The 12,503-nt window shown below is 37.5% G+C and overlaps 1 protein-coding gene across 1 annotated transcript; it reads left to right on the top strand.

Moving 5' to 3' along the window:
- The first annotated feature begins 1,010 nt into the window (after positions 1-1,010).
- Positions 1,011-12,253, top strand: LOC139725667 (uncharacterized). Its single transcript, XM_071636758.1, has 10 exons — positions 1,011-1,371; positions 3,160-3,207; positions 4,500-4,711; positions 5,245-5,334; positions 6,236-6,386; positions 6,927-7,094; positions 7,387-7,392; positions 9,529-9,813; positions 10,737-10,939; positions 12,101-12,253. Exons 1-10 carry the CDS (start codon positions 1,011-1,013, stop codon positions 12,251-12,253), a joined length of 1,677 nt encoding a protein of 558 aa, XP_071492859.1.
- Positions 12,254-12,503: the final 250 nt, after the last annotated feature.

Genomic DNA, 12,503 nt, shown 5'->3' with positions numbered 1-12,503 from the left:
GTTATATTCCAAGACGACAGTTTAGGTGACCAGATGGCGACTGGGCAGTTGCTTTTTCCGGTCGTCCAGCCTTGCCCCAATAATTGAAGTGGAAAATAAACAACTTTAGTATGATATACATTTACACTTGAACTTCTACTGGGTTTTTGTTTTCGGTGTTTGTGCGCAGTGTTCATGCTGTTGGAAAGCCAACTATAAGTGAGTATCCAGGAAGTCCAAGGAGGGGGGGGGGGGGCACAAAAATATTTCTTTCTGGTGTCACTTCTTGGTTCCATTTCATTTTTTTTTCTTTGTCCAAGCAAAATGAAAGGAGGCGCGCCCGGTGCGCCCCCTCTGGATCCGCCACTGAAAGCGGTGCCACTTGTGGGTCTAAGTGATATTAGCTAGGATGTATTTCGGCCAAGTTGTCAGTGCTGAGGTTTGTCGCGTTGCGGTAACCGCTGATGACTCCGAGTTCTATTAGCGGCCCATATTGCAGCGTCCAACAAGAAACAGACGTCTCTCTGATATTCCCACACCAAGCAGGTTGTGGACAGGTATGACCGAGCTGTGGGTTTGACAGTTTTCAGTCAAACAGCAATTAATTACATTGCAATACATTGACATAATAGTTGTTAGCGATATTCTATATGGTCGCTCTGAAATTTTGCAAGATTAAAAATAAAATGTACTTTAACACTGAGTACTTAAAATGTACTTAATAATCAAACATTGGACCATAGGCCCAAAATAGTTCATGATAATAATTATAAAGCCAGACGCATCCACCTGAACTTTTGTAATAAGAAAATAAAGGAGTGCAGTGTTAAATCTTAGTCCAAGTCTTTTAAACTACAATTCAGTGTTTTCTCTTCATGATCTTATGCTATAAGGTCACTCTTTACTCTTCTAGACAAAACTTCTAATTCCACTCCTTTAAAGTTTATTCTTATTTTGCTGGCACGTAAGGATTTTACGTGTTTCTTTTCTTCTTTACCTGTCTCGACTCTGTTTTCATGGAAGCCGTAAAGATGCCAGGCCCCATCGTTTTCATCTCTATTCTGGTGTGCCTGTCGCAGCACACCCGTCCCATTGGGGCGCTGCCCAGGCCGAGCGCACTGAATTTCATCGGTGTTGGCTACAACATCTTAGACGGGAACCCCGAAGGAGCGGAACTAAGCTCTGGAGGCGTGGACCCCGGTATCAACATTGGTCGCAGGGTGTTGGGACTCACCTGGGATGATGACCTCACTTCGACGGACGGGGAGTACTCGGTCCCAGACCAGTGCGTATTTGTACCTCGCAGCAGCGCCTTCACTACGTCAACAAGAAGTACCTTCTACGGCACGGCCAGCTACGCTTCCAAGTTGTCCGCACAGGTCGATGTATCAGGTGAGTATTCTGCTTTGTACAGTACTGTTTGAGGTAAGGGATTCATGTTTTGAACATTTCTAAGTGAGATAATGAGAAACCTCTTATGAAATATGAAAGAGCATGTCATTTTAAGAAGGATTCAACGTTTATTTGATGAAAATTGGTTTTGAAATGGCTGAGATATCCAAAAAAGTGATAATAATAAAAGGCGACATGCCACAACTTTATTAGGATCTCTTTGTTTCACATTGTTTTTGAATATCTCAGCCATTTCAAAACCGATTTTCATCAAATAAACTTTTGATACCCTTTAGAATTGCATGCTCTTTGACATCTCATAGAGTGGTTTCTGAGTATCTGAGTAACGCTAGATCCTCACCTCGTCCAGAACTGTACACACACCCTTTAAACAAATTTTCATTTTCTTATTTCCCCGTTACAATCGATGACTTTGTCGGGTTGAGTGTCTTTCCGTATAATTCTCCGACTGAAGTATTATTAAGAGGTGGGGTGGTGGAGCAACTGGGTGAGATACATTCATATTATGACATCGCTGGCATTGTAGGGTAAATAGCAAACGAAGAGCTACACGTTGATGAAGAGATGTGTAAGAACGATACTTAATCCTCAGTCTCGACGAGTGTCGGAGTTATTATTTTATTTGAGTCTGATTTTAATTTTACTGTTGAATTTCTAAGAAACATTTGAAATAAACTCAGAATATACAGTATGATTGTACATTCATTCACGTTTATATTGTAATCTTAAAGATTTGGATCACGTGTTCAATACTAAAATTTAACTGAAAATGCTTTCAACCCTATTTTAAGTGGGCTATTTGAGACCAAGTTTTTTACTGGGGGGGGGGGGGTCAATTTGCCCCCCCCCCCCTTCAGATCTCGGCCGCCGATCGCGCGATCGCCGCGAAATTTTGCCTGCACATAGAGCCGGATGTCAACTACAAGATTATAATTATGGTCATATAATAGAAAATATTTGATTTTATATTTTTTAATAGATTAATTATGCAAATTTACGCATGAAATCATATTTCATTTCATTCATATTTCATAATTCCATTAAAAAGATAAAAGGATTGCTACATTTTTGTGTCAGAGTTCCTCAAGACACATCGAACATTTTTTTTTGTAAAAAAATAGCACAATCAAAATCAGTTTCTTTTGTTTTTTATTGCTTTGTTAATTTCTTATGTATTTTATTGTTTTTTGACCCTTTGTTTTCTATTGTTTTTTGGCCAAAATTTGTTGCAGGCACTTTTTCAAGCTTATCTACATTAGAATTGATTAATTTCAATGGTTAAAAGTTGAAATAATCTAATTTATAACAATTAAACAAAAAAAAAACACAATTTTCACTGGATTTGCACACGAAATCATGAATTTGAGCTGTTTTCGGGTTGACATGCATATGCAAAACATTGCGTAACTTCAGAATGGTGTACCCGGACGTTGCAAATTTGGTCTCAAAATATGCGGGAGACTTCAATAAAAAAAGTTGTGAAACGACGCGGCAAAATCTTTGCGCGTTGTGAAATCGTGGCACGAAAAGTCGGGGGGGGGGGTCTATTTGACCCCCCTCCAGTTAAAATAGGGTTAAGGGGATCAAGCTGTGAGTATCTCTGACCCCTTGCCTCCAAAATATTACATACTGTCTTAGACTTCATACTTGATACTTCCGTATAACAAGTTAGCATTTAAAGAGTTAAGTCAAATTGTACTTCAGAGCACTGTGAGTGTAGAAATCAACATAGAACAGCAACCCCTTTTCTTCCATGTTGATTTCCAGGATCTTACAGCAGCCTGTTTTCCAGTGTAGAATTTTCTGCAAGCTCCCGTAAGTCGAAATCATTGATGACATTTACTATTGTTTGCAAAGTGTAACATTTTTTTTTTAAAATGAAAGTACATTGAATAAAAACTGAACATATTTATAAATGCGGTATAAGGGGAATGTCTCGGGATAGTTCACTGACCATCACTCCAGCAGAAAACAATTTGTTTTTGTATAGCGGTTTTGAATTTCATACTCTTTCATTTGTTTACTTTTTTTGTAATGTTCTACAGAGCTTGTTATTGGGGCCGTAATTGCTTTTGTTAAACATTCTTGATCTATCATCCAAGAGAATTTCTTTTTATTTCCTGGCGATATATATATATATATATATATATATATATATATGTGTGTGTGTGTGTGTGTGTGTATATTGAAACAAGGAAGGAAAAACTGACCAGAAACAATTGTAATAATAAATAGCGAAAACTTCGAGCAAAGAAAATGGGTTTTCATCGGGTCTTCATCCTTACATCATTTGGGTTTATGTCAGGTTAATGTGTGCGTGTGTGGCACACATACACACACTATAGCTTCTGACCACACGAGCAAAGAGAGTTAACAGTTTGGGACGAACACTGATCTAGGGCTTTCAATAGCTCAGCCGGTAGAGCACCGGTCTAGTAATCCGGAGATCCCTATGAAAACCCATTTTCTTTGCTCAAAGTTTTCACTATATATATATATATATATATATATATATATATATATATATTATATACATGGAAGTAATATGAAACAAGTTCACGCGGTTGACTGCAGGTTCATCCGTATTTAGTGCAACTTTGAGTTTCATGCAACCTCTGTGAGGTGCAATCGTCAGGCAATCATCAGGCAATATTGCCTGATGATTGCACCAAATGGAGGTTGCAAGAAACTCAGAGTTGCAATAAATACGGATGAACCTGCAGTCAACCGCGTGAGCTTGTTTCATATTACTTCCATATATATATATATATATATATATATATGTATTTATCGATGTGTGTGTACCATATACATAGTTTATAAAATAAAGAGCTTGCTTCCAAAAAGGCGCTTGATCCATCATTTTTCAATGGATTTAGCGCCTTTTGGAAGCAAGCTCTTCATAAATTGTAAGGAATCTACCTTTGTGTTACCGCCTTGATTCGTGTCTACTTGTGACTATAACGTGTGACCCATTCTTCTGAATAAAAAGGACCAAAAGTCAGTGTTTGTTGATTAAAAGCATTCAATGATCATCTCTTAATTAGAGTGTGTAGACAGCGAAACAAGTTCAACAACTGTGTAACACTTAGCTGCTTACTGTTCAGGCTACCAGGAAATTTCCTCCAGGGTGTCGTCGCTTGGAACGGTGTATTTCTCCACCGAGACGGTACAGAACTTAGGCCATGCCCGCTACATGACGTCGCTGGCATCCAGCGGTTTGTACCCGCTAGGCGATGACTTTGTGGCCAGCGCATGCCAGCTGCCTAGTTCGTATAACGAGTATAGTTACATGACTTTCCTCAGTACCTGGGGAACGGTGAGTGGCATTGCCTATCTTCGTCAAACACCTTGAAAGAAACCACATTCTTCATTATCATATTCATTTTTACTCATTATCAACAATATTATTGTTTATGATAATACATTACCGTAATTATGATCGTCATTAATTTCATCCTTGAATTCAGTAGGAATTTACGTACTGATGCTTGTACATTGCTTAGCTCATGTAAATGAACAACTATGTGGCTTCGTTTGGCTTCTTCGAGCTTCTGCGTGCAACCAGATCATGGACAAAATTATATATATATATATATATATATATATGTATACGAATATATATATGAATATATATATATATATTTGTATATTTAAATATACAAGACAAGAAAAATGTGACAAGAAAAATGACAAGAAAAATGACAAGAAAAATGTGGAAAAGCAATTCATCAAAAGCAGCAGAGCATTAAAGCTAGAAAGAGCGAATATTAATTGATTGATTGACTGATTGATTGATTGATTTTTTTTGATTGATTAATTAATTGATAGATTGATTCGATATTCAAATAGCACGTCGTAACAGAAGTGGATGTAGGGGTACGTTCAGGAGTGAATTATGAGTCGGAAACATCGTCTTTCGTGGAATACGCTGCTACAGAGGTAGGTACATTTACTATGATATTTCAAAATTGACTCCCAAATTTAAATTATAGGCATTGTGTCTCGTCCTTCTTTTGGATTAAAATTATTTTCCAATTTGTTCAATCATCCGAAACGCTGTAATCTAACGAATCAAAACACACCATCACACGTTTAATACAAACAAAGATCCATGTTATGTTTACCTCCTGCTACCTGGAAACTGATTAGAGACATTTTAAGTACCCGCGAGTTCAATTCAAAAGTTTACCCCCCCAAAAAAACAACAACAAACAAACAAACAAACAAACAAACAAACAAACAAACAAATCCTGCTTGAACAGCAAAACTGAAAAGTACTTTATCTAATGGTGGCACGTTCTCTCTTTCGCCAATATTAGATCGTCACATCAAACACACAGCTGTTGAATACTAGTATGCTTTTAATACGGAAAGAATCAAAATATTACCACAATCGCTTTGTTCTATAATTTTCAGTTTACATGATCAGTGATAGGGTGTCCTTGTTACCGACCATATAGGATTCACGTGCAATGGTTGAATACGATTTGTTAAAAGTTGGCATGCAATTTAATTCATTTCACAAATTAATGAAACTATTGTAACGTTCATATGACATTCTACGAATGTACAAAGATGATGAATAATTATGAACTATGATGACAAGATTGAATACTACAATAATTCCATTTTTAATAGCTCTCTGCTTCATCGACTTTAAATTATTGAGCACACACTATGTTACTTCCATTTTTCTTTTTTTCGTCTAATATGAATGTGTGTATAAGAGTACGTTGAAATGCACTGTACTTGTAAATCTGTATGAGCCTTTTTCGAAAATATGAAATTTGTTTAATGCATTCCTTCAAAGTGTTTAATTCTATGAAATCACTTTATACAGACCAGTAATAGCCTCAGCGCTGGAGGGAGCTACGGAGGTTTCAGCGCCTCTCTTTCGGTCAATATGGACACTTTCAACAGTCAGATGAATTCTGGGACTTCGTTTGGGAGCGAGTACTCGTCGTATACTGTGGGAAGCACATCACTTAATGGTGAACAGTCCTTACATACAACCATTCTAGACAAAAATGCGCTTTGTCCCCATTTAACAATTTTTTTTTTCTGTGTGTGTGTGTGTGTGTGTGTGTGTGTGTGTATTTCCACAGTATTGTGACGCTGTAGAAGTCGCACAGCTGGTCGAGAATGGACGCTGATTTTCAAAGACATGAGTGACTGAATTTAACTTTCCCGCCACCACCCCTGACGATATCATCACTCTACTCTACAATACATAAAGTAGGCCTACCTACCCATCTGACGCATGAAGCCACCCCGCACTCCACCCCCCATTTTACACACACACGCACGCACGCACGCACGCACACACACACACACCTGAAAATAAATCGACATTATTTGGCGAACTTCAGAAAATATCTCGAAAAAGATGTAAATTACCATTGGATGAAAAATTATCTTCCTTTATAGGAATAATCTTACTGACATGTTACTCTCAAGTTTTATTGTTTAGTCTATGGATCATTTTGTTGGTGTTGAGTTTTTTCTTTCTCTTTTTTTTTTCTTTCTTTCAGAACCAATAAGTTTGACTATGATGACAATGAATGAAGCATTCGACGATGCATTTTGGCTCAATCGTGATTACTCACAATACTGTGCTTCCAACTGGGATCGAGCCTCTGTCAAGGGACACGTGCTCACTGCTTTGACTAACTATGCGACATACAGGAGTCTGGCAGCCAGTACAAGTAAGTGCTCACTGCTTTTGACGAACTATGCGACATACAGGAGTCTACCAGCCAGTACAAGTAAGATACTATACACACGGCACTAGTTAGCAAACGTGTGGCAACAAGTATGGTTGGATTTGTTGGACCACTATTCAAACTTCCCCTTCCATTTCCATTTCCAGGTTTTTTCAGCTGACAAGCAAAAAAAAAACAAGAAAAAACAAGAAACAAAACAAAACAAAAAACCCGCCCTCACACTTCAAGATCTCTATTTATTTCTATTTAGTGCCACTTACCTATACAGCTCCGGGTTAAACTAAAAAAAAAAGTTTGGGGGCCCAAAGTGATCACACCTTATGTATTCCTTTGTATGGTGTACAAAAAGTGTGGGGGCCCGAGCCCCCACGGCCCCCACGGTTCCGCGGTCATGAGCTCACGAGGGATGACTGTAAATTTTACGGCATCGGGGAGATTAAGAATTTGGTTGTATGGGGTGCGTAAACAGATTCTCCCCCTCCCTCCCTCCCCCCCCCCCATAAAAAGAAATTGCTCATGTACCAACATATCAAGTTAGCTACTGCCATTATAAATCATCTGGCGTCCATCGTAAGTCCTGCCTAAATATTTGACATTTCAGCTCTTAATTGAAGACCCAAGGACTGATTTTTCACCAAACTTGGCCGATAGTATCCTTGCAGGGTGATAATATCTCAGCTGATTCAAATGGGCACCTCGTCAAATGGGACCCAATTTTCAAATGCTGATTTATTTCCTGAAAAGGCATTGTCAAAATTTTGCCAAACCATGATCATTACATGTAAAGACAAATATCAATTTTAGCTTCAAGCATAACAATCGATTGTATCATTTAAGATGATTAGAATGCAGTAGAAGCAAAGGATGTTCTCGCATTAAAGGGGAAATCCTAATTTCTGCAAAACTGTTCTTGTGCAGTGGATTTGAATAAACAAATGAGTGACCTGACCATGTCATAACCTCCCAATTTTGACTGTGTACAAAAATAACAAAAATTTAATGTTTCTGTCATTGAAGTCTGACACATGAAGTATTTCCTGGCAAAATAACCTCAGAATAGTGATCACTTAATCAGGATTTGAGCCTCGCGCATAATTGCGTTTGAATGAAAAACTAGAAATTTCAAAATGTTATTTACAAACTACAAGGTTAGTTGTGAGGCGATGACATGAATAACTTTGGTATTTGCATATTCATAATTATTGACTGTTCAAGAACTGTTCCCCCCCCCCCCCAAAAAAAAAAGAAATAGCGAAACTTCAAATGTCATAACTTCCTTATTTTCCACTCGGTTTCAGGCAAATGTTTACTGTTGAACTCGTACGATTTTACTCTTTTTTTTTATCAGACTAACTTATGTTTGGACTGGATTTTTCCCCCTTAATGATGTAGTGGCATTCGACACAAAACTGTTACTTCTGAAGCTTTGAGGAGAAACTTAGGTTGTGGTTGGAAAAGTGATCAAGGTGTTACTCTGACGTTTAAGTGCTATTTTAAATGTGGGGTTCATTGGAGTGCCTGCAACGTATGGATGATATTGTTGCCAGGTGTCATTCTCATACTTTCAGATGGCACATGAAATAGCTTACTGTCCTTCGTGATAAATGATAGTTTGGGGGAATTTTGATAAAGGGCATGGAAGATATTAGGAAAAATGCAAATATTGTCCTTTCTGAAAAATTATGAATTGATATGGGCTCAATGCAGAATTGAACTGACAAGAGCTCAAAATGCATGTTATACTGCGAAATTCTGTATGTTCATGAGAAAATACAGCTCTTTTAAAGAAAAAGCAGATATACCTAAATGCCCCCCAATGACCCGTTTTCTACGCACATCCAATATACACCTGTAAATTTCCCATTGGAACGATACAGGTACCTTGTTTTCAGACGTATATTCCCCCATGGACACTTTTTAAGAAGCTTATTACACTGGTTTCCAGTCAAAAATCGGATTCAGTTTAAGATATTGTTATTAGCATTTGAATGTTTCTACATATGTTTGCTCCACATTTTTCAAGGGAGCTACTTCAAATCTACACACCAGAGAGGAACCTTCGTTCAAAAAGCAAAGATATATTTGTTATTCCGAACAAAAGCACCAAATTTTACGGAGAACGAACATTTGCTTTTAATGCCCCTACTGAATTGAATAAGTTACCTCAGAAATTAAAGCAAATCACTGATATAAGTATATTTAAGTCTGCTTTGAAAACGCATTTGTTTTCGGTGTAAGCAAACTTGAAACTCGGTACCATCACGGTAATTGGAATTTGTATAATCGTTTCGGTTTGTTTTTTTTTTTTTAGCGCATAGGGACATTATCACTTTGTGTTATGCGCTATATTAGCAGTGTCAATTATTATTATTATCATTATTATTCTTATCATTATTCTGTTGTTATGTAGATCCTGGGGTTACAATCCCCATCACATGGCCTGTTGGCACATATGGTCTTCAAAAGCCGACAACTGGCTGTCCGAGCGATTGGGACGATGGTTATCGCTATCACGACACCGAAGACGACAACAGCAACAACTACTGGAGCAACCCCTTTACCATGAGTGGTTACAAGGGTAGTAACAACAGGCGAGATGAGTTCTGCATCAAGACTGTCAGCAACATGTACGACTACCAGTGGATTTGGCAGCCGGGTTCCTACTGCATCTACAAGCGAGGAGACTGTCCCGAGAGTATGTTTTTGGTGTATGTGTGTGCGTTTGAGGAAAAGAGAGAGTGAGAGCGCACTATTGTACTGTATATCATAGATGTGCGTTTATGACATCATAGTTCAGTAGACAATGTAATAGACTATGTACATGACGTGGAAGTACAGGTTTTTATGTGTGTTTGTGAATTCGTGTTCTACAAGGGTGCTGAAGTAGATTTAGTTTGGTTGCCAAGACCTTGGGTAACTTTTTTTAGTAGCATGATTTTTTTATTAAAGTTCAAATATGTCACATGCCTGTACAGTGTCGGGGCGATCGTTAAAGGGCCGTTAACATGGCTAACGATCGCCCCGACACTGTACAGGCATGCTAACCTGGAAACATTGAACTGCACATTAATTGAATATGAGACCATTCTAAAGCAAATAATTTTCACACAACAATAGATATATGATGTACTCTTAAATGAATCCCAGAAGGATTGGAACAATCATCCCCCAGCATTCCCACTTATTCCCACTGCAAAAAAAAAGTAGCCATCCCCTTTAATCGCACAAATCTATACATAGCACTGTCCAAATCAAGCAATGCCTAAGCTGTAGCCCTTCTGTGTTATTCATTGCATCGCTGATAAATGTTTTGTTGTACATTGTAAAGGCAATGAAGAAATTTGCTTTGTTATATTGTACATGACACCAACAATGTATATAATGTAATGTGTATGTATCTACTTGGGCAATGATATAATGCAGGAACCAATAAAATCAAATCAAAATTATGAAAATCTTCTGGAATTCCCCTTCAATGAATTTGTATACTTATTTCCAGCTAGAGAGAGAAAAAACCCGAAGGAGTCTGCAATATCAGTCAGGGGTTGATAATGATAGCAGCCCCAGAAAATTTTCAAAATGAAACTGAATGATTTTAAGTTCTTTTTAATTGAATAGATTTTGATGAGGGCTCCATCTATTGGGACGACGAAGATGACAACAACCGCAACTCTCATGGAGGGCAGGTTCCTGACGGAAGCTTTGGAGGTAACACCAGGTTGTATTTCTGTTGCCGCAACGATGGAGCAACTAACAACGAAATTTATCTGCCAACAGACCAAAGTTTTGTTCTGTTAAGTCGTTATGGAACTTGCCAACAAGTAAGTCTATCTCTCTCTCTCTCTCTAATTATATATATAAACATATATATATATATATATATATATATATATATATATATATATATATATTGATATTAACAAGAACTCTGGGTGGCCGCTTTAGACAGGCCGCTTATCTTTATATATATGGGAATTGTGAGTCATGTATTGTTTATTTAAAGGTACTGTTTACCATTGGGTGCAGTAATTTGAAAATAAACTGAAAAAAATGGTCAGTATATCACATTTGACGCATATGTGTAGGTTAGATGTATCACAAAACGTACTACCATATAAAAAATCGTTACAAAACCTAAAATATAACGAGATGTATGACTATTTACCCATTAAACCATAACCATAGATGGTTTAGTCTTGATCTTTTTTAAATTAAAACTTTAAATATTTTATATTCAACAATGCTTAACATTCATTGTACTTATTCTTTTTTTTTTAATCGGTAGTTTCTACCTCGAACTTACTCAGAATTATTTTGAAGAACTAAAGCTGGGTTTTTGTTTCATGTGCAAATGGTAAATGATGAATTAAAACTTGAATGATATCATCATCAATCAAATACTTATATTGTCATCTATGGTCTGCACTCCTGCTGGTTATAATCTCTGGAACGCAAACAATAATCATCAAAAAGAAGATTGTGATGATATTGTATAATCGAAATCTGTACCGAGCCCTATGCAGTATTTCAGCCGGTTTGAAAATTACCTGGTCTGATTTGTGAAACACGACATCTGTGGACTGGATGACAAATTTAAATATTGATCAAGGAAAGGAAGTTTACATCACAGGGATACTGGGGTTGTGAGTTTTAGAAGATGGTCAGGCGGCATCAATGATGTTAGGCTGCATTGATAATGGTCACCGTACTTGATTACTCAACTTAGCCAATGCTTGTAGGAAGATACGAGAATAAGCGTGAGCATAATGATATGCTACATGCGATCTAAGTTCTCAGATGAATTATCCGTCGTTCTCAAATGAGACGAAAATAGGATTTGGCTAAATATTAGCAAATATTTTGTCTGCTTCTACAGAAAAAAACAATAACAAAAAACGTTTACCATTCTGTTTCTCATCAGCTGATCAAGAAGGCATAAGACTGATATTCCACTTGTTTTGCGTTTTTCCAATTATTTGTAGGTTTATGGAATGAGTGTGAGGGAGGAATACTTCCGATACGACAACGAAGACGACAACAATAGAGACTCCCAGACCGCAGTCCACCCGTACCAAGGTCTGCAGTCATCCGGCCATAACGTTGTGCTGGAATTCTGTTTTTACCAACGAGATTAAAATGGAGATCTTACTCACTGAAAAAGTGTTGATTTGAGTAAATGCGTGGTTACAAAGCTTAACTACCTCTGAAACATGGCGAAGCATCTGACGGAATGTTGAATTGGCGCTTATGATCATTAGATTGTCGACTTCGAGACTAAATCTCTTTACGCATTAAAGCGTGGTGCTCAACTGACTATCAATAATTATTCCTCCTTTTAAATGAAGAATATACGGTGTTAGATAAAAATAGACCAACAACCTTGAA

This window comes from Diadema antillarum, unplaced genomic scaffold, assembly GCF_040938485.1.
Source record: "Diadema antillarum isolate AM-2024a unplaced genomic scaffold, OU_Dant_1.0 seq00000053_RagTag, whole genome shotgun sequence".
NCBI classification, from domain to species: Eukaryota; Metazoa; Echinodermata; class Echinoidea; order Diadematoida; family Diadematidae; genus Diadema; species Diadema antillarum.
The sequence above is the reverse complement of the archived record's forward strand: the minus strand, read 5'-3'. Positions and strand labels throughout refer to the sequence as shown.